The following is a 23143-nucleotide window of genomic DNA, read 5'->3' as shown; positions in this document are numbered from 1 at the left end:
CAGCCGGGAGCCAGGGAGTGGGAGAGGCAACAATTACGCTTCTGAGCAGTGGTGGGGTGAGCATGGTTGTCATTAGTGGCATTTAGCAGGTGACGCTTATTACCGCTAATGACCACCGGCAGCACGGATCTGAGTCAGCAAGCTGAGCTGACTGCTACACCAGCCATAAAGGTGACACAACGCAACCATAGGCGAATCTAGAATTATAGTAATGGGTGGTCCCAGATCTAGACACAATAGCAGGGGGACCTTTGCGTGGCATAGCCGGGTGGGGGGGAAAGGGGGCGTGGCCTCATGTGAAGGAGACGTGGCATCACAAAAAGGGGTGTGGCATTACACTTTAGACCATACACAGTAATGGCCATTATACATTTTAGCAAACTCCGTAATACCCTATACACATAAAGCCACACACCATAATGCCCATTACACATTGTGCCACACATCATGAGGCCCATTACATACAATATAACAAACCATAATGCCCATTACATATTTGCCACATAAGTGCTGCTTACCTACGTGCTCATTGCTAGGGGGTTCTTGCTTGATGGCACCATAGTACCCATTACACATGATGCCGCACACCATACTACCCATTACACATGATGCTGCACACCATAGTACCCATTACACATAATGCCACGCACCATAATGTCCATTACACATGATGCTGCACACATAATGCCCCTTACACATGATGCTGCACACATAATGCCCCTTACACAGGATGCTGCACACCGTAATGTCCCTTACACATTAAGCCACACATTATGCGTAATGCCCCCACATACCGCCACTTGTAGCATCCCTTAAGCAATGCCCCCAAAAGTGGCACTTACTGTAAATTTTTATATGAGCCTTCACTGCTGCTGCAGGGCTGCAGGGAGATATGAAGAGCGGTGCAGCTGCTTCTATGGGAAGAGGAGCAGAGCGCAGCTTAGAGGACGCTCCCACTCCCCTCCTGGTGTCCCCTCTAGCCGAGTGGACATTTGAAATATTGTGTGCACTGTTGTTGTGCGTGACGTCGGGGGATCACACCGGGCGCCGGCACTACATGATTAAAGGGGGGGCGGGCTGAGGTGAAAGCGGGGAGAAGAAATGGAGTGGAAGCTGCAGGGGTAACAGTCATTGACAGCTGGGCAGAGAGCAGGGGGCTGCCCGGCTGTATTCAGAGCACTGCAGGTCACGGCTGTTTGAAATAATACCCCTTTCACAACAGAAAATGCAGGGATTTACCCGGGAATATGGTCCCAGGATCATGCAGGGACATTCCCAGGCTGACCCCTTATACACCAGCCTAGTCCCTGCATTTTCTGGTGTGAGGGGGAGAGACAACCACTCCCCTCTCCCTACCCCCTTTAACCAATCAGCTATATCTTCGGAACCAACTGACCCATTTACATGAGACCAGTATCATATTGAAGAACTTTTGAGTTTGCTCCGAATGATTTTGGCCATGTGAAACTGGGCTGTTTGGTTCCAGAGAAATCTGCCCTCAATATCCCTGGAACCAATTAACCCATATGGATCCAGCCTGGTATCAGATTGAAGGCCCAGCGATTTGGGTTTGACTGAGATCAACCTCGAGCTTCAGTGATGCCGAAGGGGGAACTGGCAGCCGTTGAACTGGGTGGGGGTCGGAATTAGCGGGTCCCATGTTATCCTATAGGGAAAACGTTCCAGCTTTGCCTGGCAGTATCTCGGGTTCCCAGGGGGGTGAGACACAGGGCTGGGCTCGTTGTAAAGCCCCATCTCTCATCTACAAAGTGGGCTAATGAGTCCGGTGCACCCCCGGACAAACCCCTAGATTCGCCTATGAACGCAACGTAAGTGTACACAGATTGCATAGAACGTGACTGTGCAGCTTTCGGCGGTGCAGAGAAGGAAGAGGCAATAGCTAAGGACAGGATAGGGTCAGTTTCTGTCATCCAGCACAGCCCACTCATGCACATGCAATAAGCCATATATAAACTTCTGTGTGTACTTACAGCTACTACTTTTATCTTGTTATCCTCATATTGACTTTTAATTGCATTTTTTGTTATATTTTAATTTTCATTTTTTTTTCTTATTTTCTGTTTTTTTATTTTTTATTTCAAGGATGCTTTGCTTCTATTTTTATTTATTTTACTTTTCTATTTGATTTCTCATCGCAACTCTATTAGTTTGCAACATTTCTTTGTTTCTTCTATATTTGATATTCCCACATTTATATGTTTATTAATATGCTACCGCTTTTTTAATCTTAATAATTTTAGACTCTCAGTGAAAAAGACCACTAGCTGCTTTCCACTCATTTCTGTGTAAATAACAGCGGGCAGCGCTGAGTCTTTCCCCCATATGCTCTGCAACCCCTTTTCCTCTTTACCAACTTTTGATGGGTACTGGATCACAGGAGCACACAAGATTTTGTGTGAGTCTGCTTGTGTTATTAAAACGGCAATCATTTACAAGGCCACTTTGGCTTATGATGTCCCTATTTAAAATATGTAGGTGGGAGTGCCAATGCACTTTCTGGCACAGTGCAACAAAATGTTATGGCCCTGTGGATGAGTATTGCTATGGGTGAGGAGTGATGGGTCATAGGCAAACACAGGGGGGGGATAGGGTTTCTGGTTGCGCAGAAACCCCCTTCCTTTTTGCAAGTGCCTTAAATTATGACAGCAATAGCCCTGTTATATAATATGATCAATAGAGCTGCCACCACATCATGCAGTTTAAGGGACAGGGCAGAGCTGCTGCACATCCCTAGTGTACCAGCTTCCTCTACCACGTTCACTGTATGTGTGGATCTGAGCCCTCAAACATCGCAATGGACCAGAGAGTAGCTGCCAGGAGGAAGAAACAGGAGCCTTACCATGAAGTGGGAGATTGAGAGCTAAAAAAGTGCAGTACTGGTTCTATTATGTTTGTGTATTTATTATATGTTTTTTCCTGACCACTAATTTTATTTAAGTGTTTGAAACAGCCTATATTATAGACCATCTGTACTGTTAAATAATAATACTGTATTCCATACAGTGTCCAGTGTGTAAAAATACCAATTTTCAGGGCTGTTACAGCTCTCCCAGACTCCCGTACTTACTCCAATGTGCTGCAGAGTGGGAGATTGTGGATTACATTTGGAAACCCCCTCAAAAAATCCTACGTTTGCCACTGTGGGTGTTGATGACTGCTGTGATCTGTGCTGCTGGGTGATGGGTGCTGTGCTGTGAGGGGGTGCTGTGCTGGGAGAGGGTCGATGGGTCAGAGACAGAACTAGCAGTGGTATTAAGGGGTATCAGACAAATCTTTCTTAGGGTGTCAAATTAGTTAGGGCCGGCTCTGAGTTTGGGATACACTGCTTTAATATGTCTTTGAGCTATCCATGGTTCTGATCTAACATGTAAATCTACTTAATCTACTTTATGCTATGTCACAATGCACACTTGTGGCTCAATAAAAAGCATCAATCAGACCAACGAATGCATTATTTTTTAACAAATACATTTCACATTATAGGAAAGAATAATGGCTTTATATGTCTGCTTGTCTGTAGGAAAATTCATGTTTATCGGAATTGTCTGAAAATGTCTTGTATACTTGGCTATTTTCTTAGCTATTGTAGTTTCTGCGAAATACTAAATTATCAGTCATATTTATTAATGTTTGCTAGAGTACAATTTTGCTGCAAACACAGGTCAAAAACATATTAAAATCTATGCATAACAAGTCATCATAATTTAACCTTTTATACTCACCCCTATATGCACTACGAACAAGAATATGCTCTCTGACATAGATAGAATAGCAACGGTGTTCTAGCATTTTATATAGTCACAGAACTCATGTATGACTTTTCCAGTATTCCAATATACAGAAATGTATAGTTTACATTATATTGCAAAAATATTCATTTTATTACTATATAATGTAAAATACACATCTGCAATATTTTAAAATAGGTAACATAAGGTTTGATGGTGCAGACCACAAGCATCTGTTTCACAATGGTGTCTTATTTGTTGAGATTAGTGAAAATATACAACATTTGTTGTCTTAATCCTAAAAAAGTACAGGAAATTCTTTCATTAGTTACACTTATCTTTATTAAATGTCTTGTTTTTGCAGAATAATTTTCCAAGTAATTAGATAGCTGAAAACAAGATAGAAAACAGGGACAATTACAGCAAATGGTGCAGTATATCAAAGAAGCATACAAAGTATTAAGTGAAGAAAGAACAAATCTTCCAATTAGTAAAACTAGTAACTGTGTTAAAGCCCTTGCTAGTTGGCTCTATTCCCTTGATGGGATTCGGGAGTCCAAGGACTCCTTGGACTTCTCATATTTCTGAAAAGAGCTGTAACATTTGTGCCATTTATATTTACTGTACTTATATTTTTTATTTCTTTAATTTTTATTTTGTTCATTTTGGTTTGTTCTTTGTTGATTAAATTTTCACTTTATTCTGTGCATATTTCTCTTTTTAATGAGCTACTCTTTTTTCTTATATTTTTACTAATTTACTTTCCTCATCTATATAGCGTTCTAAAACACTACAATGGATCATTATAGCATGGGAACCAGCATAATCAAGAAAGAAAATTTGTATAATTATGGTTTAACTTGACTTTGGTCCTCCTTCAGTGTTTCACATTGCTGTTGCTAATGCTAGTTTCAGCCTTTCCTTAGTGTACTAGCATGTGCCTATGCGAGTACTGAGCTATTCACTTTCTGCATCGCTGTAAGACCATCAGTGCACCACCATGTGGTCCGTTGACACGTAAAGCAGGTGCAGTTTCTCTGAACTGCATCTGAGTATGCAGCAGCTTTCGAGAGCGGGTTAAAACGCATTAGAGTAAAGGTGATCATACCCCTCTAGATTTATCTTCAGATCTGGCTGGTTGGAACAAACACCTGGTAATATCTGAATGGCAGTTTGGCTGTTTTCTAGCATTTCCAAGCAAATGACCAGCTGTCATTTGCTCCGAGCCATTTATATATAAAAACCTGTTTTGAGCTGTTTATTTCCAGATAGTTCCAATGTGTATGGTAATTACGTTTCTACGGTCCTCTTTTACCGATATTCCGGAAACATTGAGTTTGTGCACGTTTATATTGTCATTTTTGGTGTGACCCTGACTTTAAGTGTTATGCGTATGTGGTTCAAGGATTAGAAAATTGTATTATGCCATGGATGATCTTTCTTATTGCATGTTGGAATCACTATGAGAAATCTGCATATTGGAAAATCTAGATCCACATAGGAGCTGTGATAATCATTTTGGGACATCTCTAAGCAATAACGGAAGTCATTTATGCAAATGTATTATTGTATATGATGTGCTGGTGAAGGATTCTCACTTTTCTTTGCAACCTAAAGGCAATAGTGATTGCCTCTAATAGAAGAAAGAAATATAGGGGCATGTAGCATTAAAAACCACCCCAATTTGTTCAAAACAATTGCAATGCTCCTTTCATGCCCATAAATGGCATAAAGAAGTCTGGTGAAAAGTCTCTGCTATAGTCCCATGTAGTGGTGATTCACAGGGAAGAGTCAGTAAAGCATTTGTTGGCCCTGTAGTCACTGAAACGGACAAAGGAGCCAAAGGATTGGAGCAATGTTGGCATACAGTAGATAGTTCTGGATAATAATAGCAAAGAAGGCCCTACTCACGAAAGCCTATGTACTAGTCTGTCCCTCTCCCCCTATACAAAAAATTCCCCTTTCGTGCTAGTTATATTCCATAAATCTGTTTGCCTGCCTCTTTTGAAAAGGTAGCTCCTTTGTATTCCGTGAATAAAGAGTCCTTTTTTTCTCTGCCTTATACATACTGTATTTTATCAGAGAAGGTTGTTCTTTCTAGGCTGTGTTCTTCCAGTCCCTCTTTATTAGCTGCAATAATAATAAATCACCTTATTTATTTCCTAGCCAGCCTTGGCCAGCTTACCACTATGACAGGAACAGTAATAATGAAAGCCAGCTTGCATATTGGTCAGCACATGATTGATTCCTATATTGAAGGTAAGGGTTGTAGGGAAATGGTGTGACTCCAAAAAGAACCAGCACTGAAGAGCTGGATATTGATCTTTTTTGAGGATGGCAAATAATAATAATATAATAATAATAATAATAATAATAATAATAATAATAAAAAAAAAACAGCACGGTATCTTTCTATAAAAAAAAAAGTCTGATTTTTTAAATAAAATCTTTCATGGTATCAATCAATCTCATATAGTAATCTAAAATTGGGCACAACGTTTGGTACTTGTTTAGTTTCATGGCGGCACTGCCCGTGGATCACATGGTATGCAATTCGCATCACATGCAAATCGCTTACTTAGCACGCCCCGCCACAGGACATGTTACGCACCCTCCCGACCTGTTCATACCCCCACTAAGCACGTCGGCGTGGAGTTGACTTTATAAAGTGTGGCGAGCAAACTGAGCCACCGAGTCCGAAGCGTAACCAACCCCGGCGAGGGGATGCGTAAAACGAGCCCGAAGCATGGCGAGCACAGCAGAATACACGTCAAGTAATACAAGTAATACACATCAAGTGATCCTCGCCACGCTTCGGGCTCATTTTCCGTGTCCGCTCGCCATGCTTCGGGCTCGGGATCGATTATAAAATCAATTCCACGCTGCGCTCCCCACACTTCGGGCTCACGTGGATACTGGAGGTGTGCTAAATCACATCGTATGCAAATAGCAAGCAAATCATATGCAAATCTACACAAATCGTGAAACTACACAAGTACCCAACGTTTTTTCACGGGTAAAAAAAAAATATTCCACAACATAGTCCAATATGAATCGTCAGTCTTACTAATAATGATAACTCCTGTATACCTTGAATTTTGTTTTAAAAAAATAAAACAAAAGGCAAGTGGTGATTGCTGCATCTGTGTGCATGATGTGTAGACACTGGTCATTGCCATGTCTGTTTCCCAGACACATCATGAAAAAGCACAGAGGTAAGAACACAGTTGTTCACATGCCTTTTTATGTGTATGTAAGGAGCGGCAGATACATTTGTGCAATGAATATACTTAGGAAAAAAATGCCTGCAGAGAAAGTATATCTATGTTCAGATGGAACTATCTCAAGGAGATCCGGTTACCATACTGGCAATCGGAATGTCACTGACACTGGTCAGAACACTGATGCCTGGATCCAAACATCATTTACAATGCCATCACCGGAATCCCAACTGACGCCATCCTGACCCTAAGTATACTGTAGGTCAGTGGTTCTCAACCTCGGTCCTCAAGTACCCCCAACAGTGTATGTTTTCTAGGTCACCTGGCAGGAGCTCATTATTTACTGACATATTTTGAAAGATCCACAGGTGGAGATAATTATTTAATTTGTGATTCTGAATGGCTGTATGGACTTGTGATCACTAGTAAATCTGCAAATAAATAATTATTGCCCATAGCATTCCGAAATACGTGAGCGGCTATAGTGCTATAACTTTAGTTGTAACTAACCATAAAGCTGGAGGACAATGAGAGAGTTCCCTTGCAGCAAGCTTAAAGTTATACCAGGCTGGTCTAGACACCATAACGTGGACACTCATAACAAGAGGTCATCTAGGCTGGTATCACATTATCAGAATCAGAATTAACTTTATTGGCCATGTATACTCGCGTATACTAGGATTTTTTTGCGGATTTCGATGCAGCTACAAGCAAGGGAATACAAGGAAGGCATGACATTCGAAGACATTACAACAAGTACATACTGGGGTCAGATCATGTATTTACAGTAAGCATAGTTAGACGAATCGAGAATTGGGATTAGCAGTAGTTTGTAGTGCATTGTTCAATTGGTGGATAGCTATCGGAAGAAGCTTCTTGCGGTTCGGGATGATTTGGCAGGGATCGACCTGAAGAGTCTACCTGATGGGAGAATGTCAAATAGGTTATGCCTATTTGACATTCTCACATCAGGTAGACAGCACCACCACAAGCTGCAGGTCTTCCTGGGATAATGTGTCTAAAGGGCCCTACACACGGAGAGATTTGTGCCAGAGATTCATAATGGGAGATTCAACATGAGAGATTTCAAATTTCTCACAAAAAGTGTTTAGGAGACTTCAGGGAAAAAAGAAAAGTCTTCAAACTTAAATATTGGGTTGGAAGATAGCTTGGGGGAGTGTCATATTCATTTGTCTATAATAGAGCATGACCAGCCCCAGGCTCTCTGAGCCAGTCCTGGTTTCTCAAATACCAGGGGAAAAAAATAAATAAGGTCCCCCTATATTCAAGAAACCAGCACCGGGCTCTTGGGCCGGTCCTGGTTCCCAAAATACGGGGGACAAAAGGAGTAGGGGTCTCCATATTTTGGAACCAGCACCGGGCTCAAACAGGTTAATGCCACAGCCGGGGGACACTTATTTTATAAGGTCCCGCAGCCAAAGACCTCTGTTGTAGGTCAGCCTGAACCGGGTCCCTGGGGGAGTGGGGACCAACTCAAAAAAAGGGGTCCCCCCCTCCATGGTGACACTGGCCCGGGCTGAAGCCCGAGGCTGTCCCTGGTGCCCCAGGGCAGTGGGCGCCAAGCTGATAATTAATAAAATCATTAGTGGCCAGTGGCCTTATAAATAAATGTTGGTGGCTAGTGTCCCCCCTCCCCCCAAACAAATAAACGTTAGTGGCATAGTGTTCCCCCCTCCCCCCCAAAACAAATAAATGTTGGTGGCTAGTGTCCCCCCTCCCCCCAAACAAATAAGAATTGGTGGCATAGTGTCCACCCCTCCCCCCCCAAACAAATAAACGTTGGTGGCATAGTGTCCCCCCTACCCCCAAACAAATAAACGGTGGTGGCACAGTGTTAAAAAAAAATTATAATTACCAGCCTTCCAATGATGCGTCCTCTCCCTGCAGCTTCGTTCTATCCCACTGCAGAGGGCGGGTCCAGGGTGGCTTCAGCGTGGTGTGCTCTGGCATCTATGATAGTCGCTCAGATGGCCCTGCTCATCCCCGAGCCAAACATGCGTAGGAGCATTTGTGCGACTGCACTTAAGTTACCGACGGATCCATTCTGAATCTTGTGCAGATTCAGAACGGTGGGTGAGCGCATGTAAATCGATGTGTGGACAGGGCCGGTGCTAGGCACCGGAGTGCTCTAGGCAGGGGGTGGGGGGGTGCAGGCGGCGGGAGATGCGGCGTAGAGCAACTCCACAGGGAGGGAAGAGGGAGCAGCTTGACGTGTTTCGCTCCACGGGTAGGAGGGGGAGAGGGAGCAGCATCTCGCTCTATTTTGGCCACAGCGGATCTCCATGGGGGGGGGGGCGGCGGCAGGAGATGCGTCGCTTCTTGGGGGGAGAACAGAGAGGGAGACGCTCACCTTCACCTTGATCCGGGTGCTGCTCCCAATTGGCAGCTCTTCCGTGGCTGGCGCCCTAGACAAATGCCTAAGGCTGCCTAGTGGTGGTGCCGGCCCTGTGTGTGGACTACACACACAGCGATTTACATGTGTTTTCAGGCATTTTCTGAAGGATTTAGTAAAATCGCTCAGAAAATGCCTGCAGGTCGCCCAGTGTGTGGGGCCCATAACACTATTTGTCACTTTTGTGCAGATAAAGGTTCCTTATTGTCGAGAGAGATGAACACACACTTATTCAATTATCCTAATTTAGGGACATGCAATCTTTTTCTCTTGAAAGGCAGGATGTAGAAAATTGTTATTCAGGTATTAAAATGACTGTGGCCAGGGCAGTAGAGCCTGGACGGGCCAAGATTTTTCTTTGGGGACATGACCTAATTGCAGGAGGTGTTCCCACCCACCTTAAAATATAATACAGAAAAAAAAGTACTTTAAGTGCCTCACTGGCGACACTGCACCCTGGTACACAGCAGCATGTGTTTGATCAAGGAGAAGAGCTGTTGCAGCTACCGCTTTTTTAGGTAATGGAGGAGGAGCCCCCACTGGGCCCCTCCATCAGACCTGGGTCTGGGTAATTAGTACCTCCCCCCTCTTGACTACCCCGACTGTGGCTAGATTTTGCAGTCCGTATTGACTACCCCGACTGTGGCTAGGTTGTGCAGTCCGTATTGACTACCCCGACTGTGGTAGATTGTGCAGTCCGTATTGACTACCCCGACTGTGGCTAGGTTGTGCAGTCCGTATTGACTACCCCGACTGTGGCTAGATTGTGCAGTCCGTATTGACTACTCAAACTGTGGCTAGGTTGTGCAGTCCGTATTGACTACCCCGACTGTGGCTAGGTTGTGCAGTCCGTATTGACTACCCAGACTGTGGCTAGGTTGTGCAGTCTGTGTTGGTGTTTTCCCATTTGGGCATGCCCTAGCACTCCAAAAAGGACTCGTACTGTATATGAGAACATTAGTACTAAGAGTTCCCTACTTGCTCTGTTCTATTATTTATTCTATTTTTATTACAACAGTCATCATCATCATCTTTAAGCAATAATATGTAGCTGTACTAATCACAGTACTTTTTCAGCTGTAAGTATAGCTGAAGTGCATCACAAATTACACACTTTATCCTGCAATGCACAGTTTAAGCTTATGCTTACAACTGCCTAAACTAAATGTGAACCGTAATAAAACTCTTTCATATCTAAATTAGAAAATAAATCCAATAATATGGAATACGATATTTGTTGCTATTTCTTCCATAATGAACTATTTATGTACTTACTTTTATAAACTGTTTTTTTTCTATAGTTCCAATATGACCCACTTTTATTAATCACAATAATTAAAAAGCATAGAATTGCACATTTTACTTTACTTATTTTGCAACCTACAGTAAGGGAATCATTTTTTTTCCTTTGAAGAGCCTTAGGCACACGTTAAATAATCCCAGAAGTAAACTTCTTAAATATGCTGGAGTGCAAAGTTACCATCATCATATATCATAAATTGGTCCTTTTAATTACTACTTTGTTATTAATTATGGAAAATGAGCAATTAAATATTTACACTCAAGGAACATTGACAAACACACAAATGGGTGAATATTTTTTTTCCGTAGTTTCCTCAAATCACTTCAAAGTTCTTTTACACTAGGGAATTAACCCATTTGTTACCAGAAGGCTTTGATGGTTTTATCATTTTATTCCTAAAAATGTATGAGAATCATTAAAGCTATACTTATTACTAAATATTCTATGTGTGCATAAAGAAATTTATATTCGGGTCATTTATTTTTCTTAAAAAAAATAATTTAAATTAAGAAATGAGTATATGTGGATTTTATTAATTGGTTCTGTTTTTGATAGTGGTTTTGTTAATACTAAATGTATCTCTCTCTCTCTCTCTCTCTCTTTATATATATTTATTTATTTATTTATTTGCAGTTTCTTATATAGCGCAGCAGATTCCGTTGCGCTTTACAATAGTAAACAGTGATAAAACAAACTGGGTAACAACAGACAGACATGGAGGTAGGAGGGCCCTGCTGCAAGCTTACAATCTATAGGGATATAGGAGGGAAACACAAGGACAGGCACCAGTAATAGCATAGCAGTCCCAACAAGTTACAAGTCCAGAAGGGAAGCTATATAATACATAAGTGCCTCAGAGGGTTATGCGTGTAGAACTTAAATATGATAGGCTTGCCTGAAGAGGTGAGTTTTCAGGGAACGCTTGAAAGTTTGGAGGCTAGCGGAGAGTCTAATTGTGCATGGAAGGGCATTCCATAGGATGGGAGCAGCCCGATGAAAGTCCTGTAATAGTGAATGGGAGCTAGTGATCCGCTCAGATGAGAGACGCAAATCTTGTGCAGAGCGGAGTGGTCGAGATGGGAGATATTGTGTGATAAGTGCAGAGATATATGCTGGTGCAGTATGGTTAATAGCTTTATATGCAAGTAGAAGTGTTTTATATTGAATACGGTAATATACAGGCAACCAATGGAGGGACTGGCAGAGCGGATCAGCAGACGATGAGCGTCTTGCAAGGAAGATCAGCCTAGCAGCAGCATTTAAAATGGATTGCAGTGGTGAGAGTCTGTTCTTGGGAAGTCCAGTTAGGAGACTATTGCAATAATCAATGCGGGATATAATGAGTGCATGGATAAGAGATTTGATCAAGGAGAGGTATATATATATCTGGTACTCTGACAAGCGGGGGAGGGGGAGCGGCACTCCACGGTCTTCAATAGTGATAATAATTCACGGCAAAGATGCAGCAATAACGATCAACGTTTCGGTTTTATTAAACCTTTGTCAAGATCAACATGCATAATGAAAAAACATACCTTATATCCCCTGTGTGTATCAGCCGCCCGCCTCCATCTTCCGGATTCATCAGCGTCACCTGCTGGCGACGTGCGTGTCCGGCGCAGTATGATGATGCTTACAGACCTGTGTGCAGCTGAACACAGTCCTTCCGGTCTCCGGAGACGGGTTGCTAGGCAACCTGTTCTAACAAAACAGCAAGAAACTAAATAAATCACCCAGTACAAATAATACATTAAAAACAAGCACGGAGCACAGCAAGTGATGGCAATATGATGGGGGATGTGACTAACAAACACACTGTGTTTAACCCCTCGATGGGCTTAGGTTTGTACTGGCTGGATAGATCATTTGAGGCTAGGATGACACTCCGTAAACCTTTACAGATGTGTCAGAAAAAAATAAGTTATGCCTATGAAAAAAATTATTTTAACGCCAGAAGCAAAACAGAGGGGCAGCAATTACTGTCCTACAAACAATACATGTGTCTCCATTCAAGAGACCAAAGAATAAACTTCAGAAAATCACAAACATAATCTATGAAAAAAGATACATGAAAAAATACATGAAAAAAATGTGACTGATGGCAATGGGGACACATTAGGAGTATAAGTCGGACTCCGAGACAATAATAAAGGTAAATGCAGAGCACGTAAACACAAGTATATACAAGGGCATACATCAAACTGTATATAATGAACTCTCTACAGAAAACATGCAAGGGGTAAATTTTCATTGAGGCCATCTGGCCACACTGTCCTCAGCTTATAAATCCATCTGGATTCATGTTGGAGCAAGGTTTTGCCTCTATCACCCCCCCGTAATGTTTTGGGGATTTGTTCCATGATTTTATAACGAAGAGCAGACAGATTATGACCAGATTCACGGAAATGCCGGGCTACCGGTTGTTCAGTGTCAGGTTTTTTGGCACTGAGCGATTGACGAATGGATGTCCGGGGCATGGCCATTCTTTCCTTGAACTGCCTTGTGGTCTTACCAATATAGTAAAGACCACAAGGACAGCGCAAGAAATAGACCACGTATGTGGAAGTACAGGTTACAACTTGCCTGATAGGGATTTTTCTGCCCGTTTGGGGGTGACTGAACGATTCCCCTGTCTCCATGAAACTGCAACAGGTGCAACCCGTGCACCTGTAGCAGCCCGGTTTTTTAGTAAGAAAGTTGATGGTTAAATGTTAAATTCCGGGCACGTGCATAACTGGGCATGATGGTTTAATCCTTAAGGGCCCTGATGTCCCTGTCCGACGTAACCATGGGCCAGAATTTCTTGATATTTTGATTAATGGCCTGACTGCCAGTGTGGAATTTTTGGACAAAGGGAATTTTTTTCTTTTTGGGCAACCCCTGAATCGTTTTAGGTTCAAGTGCCTGTGACCTAGGGATGGACAAAACCTTATTTTTGGCCTTGATGAGCTCCGTGAGACGATATCCACGCGTGCGGAATTGGTCAATCATAAGGTCTATCTCTTGCTCTGTGTTGGACCTATCATCCGAGATCCTATGTATTCTGAGGAACTGGGAGAAGGGCAAACCTTTTTTGGTAGACTCTGGGTGGGAACTATGAAAATGAAGGATTGTGTTCCGGTCAGTGGCCTTTTTGAACAAATTTGTTCTGACGCGGTGCTCCTGGATTGAAATGCTTACGTCAAGGTAATTAACCTGAGTTTTGCTCATGCAGTAAGTAAACTTTATCGGGGAGTCCGACTGATTGGCTGCAGTGAGAAGTTCGTGGAACTCGAGCTCACTGCCCAGCCACAACAAAAGCAGGTCATCAATGTACCTGACGAAGAATGGGATCTTGGCGGCCACATCAGCATTCGCGAAAAACAACTCATGCTCGACATCGAACATGAATGTATTCGCGAATGCCGGTGCCACACAAGATCCCATGGCACAGCCCTGCAGTTGGATGTACCATTTGCTATCGAAAAGAAAATAATTTCTCTTGAGGGTAAGCTCAAGGAGAGTAATAAAAAAATCAATGTTTGGCCCTTTGTAAAGGTGATGGCCCGTGAGTAGCCTGCGTGCAGCCTGCACACCAGCATCATGTGGGATGCTGGTGTACAGACTTACCACGTCAAGGGTACACAGCCAGCAGTTGTCTGGCTGAGGGGGCAGGGACTGAAGCTTGGTGATGAGAGTGGTGGTATCTTTGAGAACAAACAGTAAACAAGAAATGCAAACCTTAAAAGCCTTGAGTGAGGACCAGTCAATTATAATACGCCCTGCAGACAAGGGGGGGCGGTATTGTGGTGCAGGACATTGAACAGTATCGCTCTGAGATATATCGCCAGCTCGAGGACCACATGGTCTACAGACGCCTTCCCGATGATCCCACATCCAAATTCAATCTTGAACTTGACACTCTCCTTAAACACGCTGTATCATCTGATATCATCACGGATGTGACCCGTAGAGCCTTATTTCAGAACACTCCAGTGGCTCCGGTGTTATACACCATACCAAAGCTCCACAAGGATCAAGTTAAACCACCGGGTCGCCCCATCATAGCGGCCAGGGACTCCATTTATTATGTGATTTCCCAATATCTTGATTCCTTTTTTCAGCCAGTTATTCAGTCACAGGTTACATATCTCAAAGATACCACCACTCTCATCACCAAGCTTCAGTACCTGCCCCCTCAGCAAGACACCTGCTGGCTGTGTACCCTTGATGTGGTAAGTCTGTACACCAGCATCCCACATGATGCTGGTGTGCAGGCTGCACGCAGGCTACTTACGGGCCATCACCTTTACAAAGGGCCAAACATTGATTTTTTTATTACTCTCCTTGAGCTTACCCTCAAGAGAAATTATTTTCTTTTCGATAGCAAATGGTACATCCAACTGCAGGGGTGTGCCATGGGATCTTGTGTGGCACCGGCATTCGCGAATACATTCATGTTCGATGTCGAGCATGAGTTGTTTTTCGCGAATGCTGATGTGGCCGCCAAGATCCCATTCTTCGTCAGGTACATTGATGACCTGCTTTTGTTGTGGCTGGGCAGTGAGCTCGAGTTCCACGAACTTCTCACTGCAGCCAATCAGTCGGACTCCCCGATAAAGTTTACTTACTGCATGAGCAAAACTCAGGTTAATTACCTTGACGTAAGCATTTCAATCCAGGAGCACCGCGTCAGAACAAATTTGTTCAAAAAGGCCACTGACCGGAACACAATCCTTCATTTTCATAGTTCCCACCCAGAGTCTACCAAAAAAGGTTTGCCCTTCTCCCAGTTCCTCAGAATACATAGGATCTCGGATGATAGGTCCAACACAGAGCAAGAGATAGACCTTATGATTGACCAATTCCGCACGCGTGGATATCGTCTCACGGAGCTCATCAAGGCCAAAAATAAGGTTTTGTCCATCCCTAGGTCACAGGCACTTGAACCTAAAAAGATTCAGGGGTTGCCCAAAAAGAAAAAAATTCCCTTTGTCCAAAAATTCCACACTGGCAGTCAGGCCATTAATCAAAATATCAAGAAATTCTGGCCCATGGTTACGTCGGACAGGGACATCAGGGCCCTTAAGGATTATACCATCATGCCCAGTTATGCACGTGCCCGGAATTTAAAAGACTGGCTCGTGCATAACGATATTTCCACGTTTAAACCTCCGCCATCCATCAACTTTCTTACTAAAAAACCGGGCTGCTACAGGTGCACGGGTTGCACCTGTTGCAGTTTCATGGAGACAGGGGAATCGTTCAGTCACCCCCAAACGGGCAGAAAAATCCCTATCAGGCAAGTTGTAACCTGTACTTCCACATACGTGGTCTATTTCTTGCGCTGTCCTTGTGGTCTTTACTATATTGGTAAGACCACAAGGCAGTTCAAGGAAAGAATGGCCATGCACCGGACATCCATTCGTCAATCGCTCAGTGCCAAAAAACCTGACACTGAACAACCGGTAGCCCGGCATTTCCGTGAATCTGGTCATAATCTGTCTGCTCTTCGTTATAAAATCATGGAACAAATCCCCAAAACATTACGGGGGGGGGGGGGGGGGGTGATAGAGGCAAAACCTTGCTCCAACATGAATCCAGATGGATTTATAAGCTGAGGACAGTGTGGCCAGATGGCCTCAATGAAAATTTACCCCTTGCATGTTTTCTGTAGGGAGTTCATTATATACAGTTTGATGTATGCCCTTGTATATACTTGTGTTTACGTGCTCTGCATTTACCTTTATTATTGTCTCGGAGTCCGACTTATACTCCTAATGTGTCCCCTAATGTGGCATAACTTATTTTTTTCTGACACATCTGTAAAGGTTTACGGAGTGTCATCCTAGCCTCAAATGATCTATCCAGCCAGTACAAACGTAAGCCCATCGAGGGGTTAAACACAGTGTGTTTGTTAGTCACATCCCCCATCATATTGCCATCACTTGCTGTGCTCCGTGCTTGTTTTTAATGTATTATTTGTACTGGGTGATTTATTTAGTTTCTTGCTGTTTTGTTAGAACAGGTTGCCTAGCAACCCGTCTCCGGAGACCGGAAGGACTGTGTTCAGCTGCACACAGGTCTGTAAGCATCATCATACTGCGCCGGACACGCACGTCGCCAGCAGGTGACGCTGATGAATCCGGAAGATGGAGGCGGGCGGCTGATACACACAGGGGATATGAGGTATGTTTTTTCATTATGCATGTTGATCTTGACAAAGGTTTAATAAAACCGAAACGTTGATCGTTATTGCTGCATCTTTGCCGTGAATTATTATCACTATTGAAGACCGTGGAGTGCCGCTCCCCCTCCCCCGCTTGTCGGAGTACCAGATATATTGTAGCTGTTTAAGCTATTTTGGAGGTGGCACCAGGGCATCTATCTGTCAGTGATGTGGAGTGCCTGATCATCCCTGCACTATATATATATATATATATATATATATATATATATATACACTTTTGGCATATATATTGGTGCTTTTAATTTGCTATTTGTTCCTTTAACATTAATCACTCTGGCTCACTTTATTACTTGATTACTTTATCTATTGAGTTGACATGACATACAGTATGACATACTGTAATGAGCAGAAAGGCAATTGGATTTGGAGGGCTTTCCCAGGTTTTATGCTTCAGAGAGCCCCACCCCCCCACACTCCAATTATGTGATCTCCTGGTAATTCAGTATACCATTAAGAGATGTATACAGCACCCTTGTTATAATAGGTAGTTATTTCATCCCCCGTTTGTTTCCCGTAATTAGTAAAAAAAGAATAAAAAATAAAATGAAAATTTTTATTTGGTAATTGAAATAACAATATTTTGGAATACATTGTACTGATAAATCTCTGATTTCTATTCTTGTATTTACACAATGTCAGATACATAACTTGTACACTGCATGTATAACTGTTGTTTTCATATTTTGTTCAATAAAAATTGTCTTGAAAAAAATTTTTTTATACAGCATGCATATTTGCCCATTTGACTCGTCCATTTTTCCTTGTGACTGAAGCATGAGACAGGAAAATAGACATTATTTACCTTTCACAATGCAGCAGGAACTAAGGTTGATTTGTGTAGACTTGTTTGACATCTTGAACTGACTCTGAAGAAATCTGCTCGCAGAAGGATAATCACAAAACTAAACCAATGTGGTAGAGACACTAAAAACTGCACCAGCATGTTGGGTAAATGTAGTTTGTGCCATATCTGTTGATCCACAAACTTGAAAGTTGGATACCAATTTTATAGCAAAAATGTAAAATTTGTTGTGTCAAAGAAAGCTTAATTGGGAAAGAAGGGTTCTGTTCATGCCCAGAATGTAGCTCACAATCCTGCATCAGCATGTCAGTGACAGACAGTCTCATGCCACTTGAAGGGGGTGATGACCCCATTTGTGAAAACGTAGAGGCGTCACCACTATTTAGGGGAGGGAAGAGGTCAAGAATCTCTGTGGTTGATTTCCCAGCCTCTGTAACGGGCGGCTTGCATGTCTCCGCCGTAATGGTAAGTTAATTGAAGCTGCGTCCTACGATGCAGATCAATCACTACAGAAGCAGGAGGCATTGGCTTGTCATATTAACTCCAACAGGAGACTGTCCTTGCCATGTGTTGGAAGTGAAGTGATTGGTAATGTGATCACTTTACATATTCAGACAATGCTGTGCTACTGTACATGGTCATACGACTATGCATATGCTAGTGGCCTTTGCCATGGAAACGATCCCGTGGATCACTGTCCCAGCAACTATTGTAAAATGTAGATTACAGGCTACAATGGCTAACACCTTCTGAAGAGCTTAGTAAACTCTGCAATTAAATATCCCCCTTAGAAGGCAGCAAATGCCTTATGCAAGTAACAGAAGCAGGTGAACAGGAGTATAGATCCATACACATATTTATCAATAGAAATGTCACAAATTTTACCTTAAGTACATGCAATTCTAGGTGTAATTATGTAGGTTATGAGTTATTAATACACTTCCACTGTTCACAGTATTCTGTCTTCCACATGTAGGAGCATTCTTGATTCCATACACAATTATGGCCATTTTCGGTGGTGTTCCTCTCTTCTACATGGAACTGGCTCTGGGACAGTTTCACAGAACTGGCGCGATATCCATATGGAAACGCATCTGCCCTATTTTTAAAGGTAAACTTTACAGTTTGCAGTTATAGTATTGCTAGGGTAACAGTAATAAACAGGAGCTTGCTAGTGGGAAGCAAAGTAAAGGTGGCCATACATCAAAAAGACATTGCGCTCAATCATACAATCTCAATGGATTCTAAAATGGATTGTATGCAGATTGTGTGCACATCATGTGTACACAATCATACAATCACACAATTTCCCGGCCCCGGGAGATTGGAGGATTGGTCCTATGATCTGACATGCTGCACGTCAGATCAGTTGGGATTGGGAGCAGATTGCATGTGCTTTTAAGTATATGCAATTTGTCTTTAGATGGCTCATACAACCAGAGTCATGTGACACTCCCTCCCTGACTAGCAGAGAAGAGAGGTGCAACTTCTGGGCGGCCCGTGGCAGTGAAGATGCTGGGAGGTGCAGAAGTTTCCAGTTGCAGATGGACGGGTGACTGAAGAGAACGGTGGATGTCCTTTTGCTCAATTCTGTCACTACTCTGAAAACCATTTTCAGAGGATTGCTTCATTTGGTATATTTAATAATGGCATAACACAGCAGATGTGATCAGATTGGTAGTTGCTGGCAAAGCATGGTTAATAAAAAAAAACAAAAAAAAACTGGATTATTGGTACTCCTTTTGATCCTAGTAGCTTCAATCATACAATAATGCAGCAGATGGATTGTATGATGGATTGTATGACAGATTGCAGATACATTGTGTGTCCAAAAACCACCAAGGACCGCCGGGGAGTTGAAGGGAAATTGTACACAATCATGATTTTAAGGCCGGTCTTTCTGATGTATGGCCACCTTAAGGCCTGCCAGCAGTATAGGGTTATCCAGGTTCAGATGAAAGTATTTGTTCTACAAATGTGACCGTTTTTAAGTTGATGTGCCTATTGTATGTGTGGCTGGAAGACTACTGGAGATTGCCATATGACTTGGTCCCATTATAGTTTTGCTATGGAGTATAACACACTCATGTTATTATCTCAGCCAGCTGTATCCTCAATATTCAGTCATGCTATCAGAAAAAGTCAAACCAATATGTTACAAAGATAGATCATGACTCGTTATATTAGGGAATGTAAGAAAAAGGGTTTTATTCTTGATTAGAAAATTGCATCCGGAAGTCATGATATGAAGAGTAAATGATAAAGTAAATGGATAAAAAATTTGTTGTATACTTCTTTTTATCTAGGTATTGGATATGCTATATGCATTATAGGACTGTATGTATCCTTCTATTATAACACCATCATAGCCTGGGCTTTGTACTATTTCTACTCATCCTTCTCATCGACATTGCCTTGGACAAGCTGTGACAACCCCTGGAATACAGCAAACTGCACTAGTTACTTTGGAAAGAGCAACATTACTTGGACCAATTATTCCAAATCCCCTGCTGAAGAGTTTTATACGTAAGTGCATGTAAGTGAATTAACTTAGATTGTCTAGAAAGTGTAATTTTGTAGTGTTTATCCTCTGAGTGGCAGACAACTTCAAGTTCCAAATGGCAACTAATATATGTGATAACAAATATTTTTAAATAGTGAGGCAGAATATGCATGGGAGAAAACCATAATGGCTCATTGTCCGTAACTAAGGCAGAATATAAGCCATTTATCAACAAAAAGTAAATCAGGTGCTAACAGAAATAAATATAATTTTAAATATATATATATATATATACAGTATATATCGCAATATTTCGGCAGCACTCAGGAATCAAATGAATAAGAAGCACAGCCTCACACGGGTATTAGCCGACGTTTCAATAAGGTTTACTTATTTTCATCAGGGCATAAAACAATATTGCACTCACCATATTTATGTGCTCCCTTCACCATGTGAGTCTGTCAATGCATTGGCCATTGAACATGTTTCATACTAATTCCAATGCATTTGGGTGCTTTTCAGTGAAAAATCGTATGCGATCGCATGCGATCAAATCGCATGCGATGCGATTGCATGCGATTTTGACTAAAAACTGCAAAAATCGGTAAAAATCGCATTGCATCGCATGCCACTATATATGGCATGCCATGGCATGCGATGGGAGCCGTGATAATCCACAAGTACCTAAATATTAATACTAAGTGGACAAAAATCTCTAGAAAGGTGGTTCATAATACTATTGATAAAGATAATAGTCCTCCTTCAATATTATGAGGATTAGTGGATAAATATTCATATCCAAATTGGTGTATTCTGCCAGTGTATATTAACCGCTGGTAACAGGGATACTTTAAATGAACAACAGGCGTCTTGCTTTAATGTGAATAATTGACAGTCCGGCACAGACCTCACTCAGGAGCACATCCAGTGTCCCACACACTGCTTATTGGCAGTCACCGTATGCTGTGGTGCTGTATACAGCGGAGCGGCCAGGAATATAAGCTACCCCAATTTTTGCATTGTCTTATAAACGCTCATGGCCGACTCTTCACTAATGGTTAAACCAGTATCTTTAACGCCTCGGGACCCTGAGTTTTGTCATACAGCAGAATTTTAGTTTTAATCATGGTTGTGGTTGTGGTGGTGTGGTATGACTGCTCAAGGTATCTAGCATTTGCAGTAGGTGTGGTATACGACCTCGACAGTCGGTAGCCCGACAGTCATTAGCTCAATGTTGGAATCCCGACTGCCTGGACCCAGACAACAGGGGGAGCGCAACAAAGCCACCTATTCTATTCTCCCTCTATGGGGGTCGTGGACCCCCAACGAGGGAGAACAGCCGGTGGCCGACGGGACCCCGAGTGTCAGGGTTTTAGCAGTAGGGATCCCAACATCGGGGTAATGACTGTCGGGATCCTGACTGTCTATCAGCCATCCGGCACCCTTTGCAGTGCCGGACACGGGTCTTCCACTACTGCCTGTATTTTTCTTACTGGCTCAATTAAGTGCTTAAAGTGGTTCATGGCAAACTCAGGCCCTACGATATGTGAGTAATTCTTAGTGTTTTGAATTTATGGACCTGGTACTAGGGGCCTGATTCTGGTTCACTTGCAAAAGCAAATTATCTTGTTAATGGACAAAACCATGTGCACTGCAGGGGGGCCAGTGTAACATGTTCAGAGAGAGTTAGATTTGGGTAGGGTTTGTACTTCAAACTGATATCTATATTGCAATGTCAAAATAAAGCAGTCAGTATTTACTCTGCACAGAAACAAAATAACAACCAAATCTAACTCTCTCTGCACATGTTACACCTGCCCCCCTGCAGTGCACATGGTTTTGTCCATTAAAGAGAGAATTTGCTTTTGCGAGTGAACCAGAATAAGGCTCTAGGTATGCAGTTAAAATTATGGTTAAAATGTTTTATCTGTCAAAAAATGGTTTGTATTTTAAAAGTAAAAAAAATATATGAGTTCTGTGAAGGAACACAATCACAATAAGAAATATGTGCAATATTCCTAATACTTTCAAACATTTCACAGTAATATAAAGGATACATTTAACAAATCCAGTATGCTGTAGAGAGTTAATACAAATATCTGATCTTCTATATCTAGTGCAATATACTGTATGTAGTAAATGTCCAATCTACATTGTTAACAATATGTAGAGAGACCCAAGACTGAAGGAAGCATGCATCTGTTTGTCAAGTTATGATTGCAGTCATTGCTGTACTCATTTGTCTCTAACATTGCAGGAGGAACGTACTTGGGATAAATGAGGCAGATGGCTTGGATTATGTTGGAGGGATGAGGTGGCAACTTCTTGTCTGTCTATTTCTCATCTTTACTATTGTGTACTTCAGTTTATGGAAAGGAGTGAAAACATCTGGAAAGGTAAAGATGCAGAAGGCTGCAACCGTCCAAGGATAAGTAAATTGGGCCTCCAGGTCCATATGTATATTTTGTTGATGCCTTTACCTTATTGTCCTTAAACATTACAGCAGTCCCCTGCTTCTATTAGAGAAAAATGGTGCACTCCTCCACAAGGAAGGAAGGGGGAAGGTGGCGCATTGACCTGAGTTGAGTCACTAGCAGCTGCTGAAATATGTCAGGTTTGTCAGACCCGAACTACACAACACCAAAAAGAAAAGCAGCGCTAACTGAAATAAATAATAATAATAAAACAAATTAAGGATTGGACTGATTGTACAATTAAAATCAATACATTTTATTCAACATACATGACCAAATGGGGGAAGTGCTGGTAAGGAATGCAACTGGCCTCACATGGGGAGTAGGAATACAATACAAGGACTGTCTGTTCCTATTGTGCCTGGAGTCGGGACTGTATAAAGTGCAAATGCAAACAAAAAAGTTTTGGATTACCGTCCACCTGTGGATAGAAGGCTGGTGTGTTCGAT

The 23143-nt window shown here is 42.3% G+C and overlaps 1 protein-coding gene across 2 annotated transcripts in view; it reads left to right on the top strand.

The window, feature by feature from the left end:
* Window positions 1-23143, top strand: part of LOC146007748 (sodium-dependent serotonin transporter-like) — a 68606-nt gene that overhangs the window by 11303 nt on the left and 34160 nt on the right. For both annotated transcript variants that reach the window (XM_083146349.1, XM_083146339.1), the window contains exons 2-4: window positions 18694-18828; window positions 20024-20243; window positions 22478-22616. In XM_083146349.1, coding sequence (XP_083002475.1) covers window positions 18694-18828; window positions 20024-20243; window positions 22478-22616 — 494 coding nt within the window. The remainder of the gene's footprint in view (window positions 1-18693; window positions 18829-20023; window positions 20244-22477; window positions 22617-23143) is intronic.

Source organism: Crinia signifera, chromosome 1, assembly GCF_055691185.1.
Source record: "Crinia signifera chromosome 1, ASM5569118v1, whole genome shotgun sequence".
Taxonomy (NCBI): Eukaryota; Metazoa; Chordata; class Amphibia; order Anura; family Myobatrachidae; genus Crinia; species Crinia signifera.
This window is presented reverse-complemented; position numbering and strand designations above follow the sequence as displayed.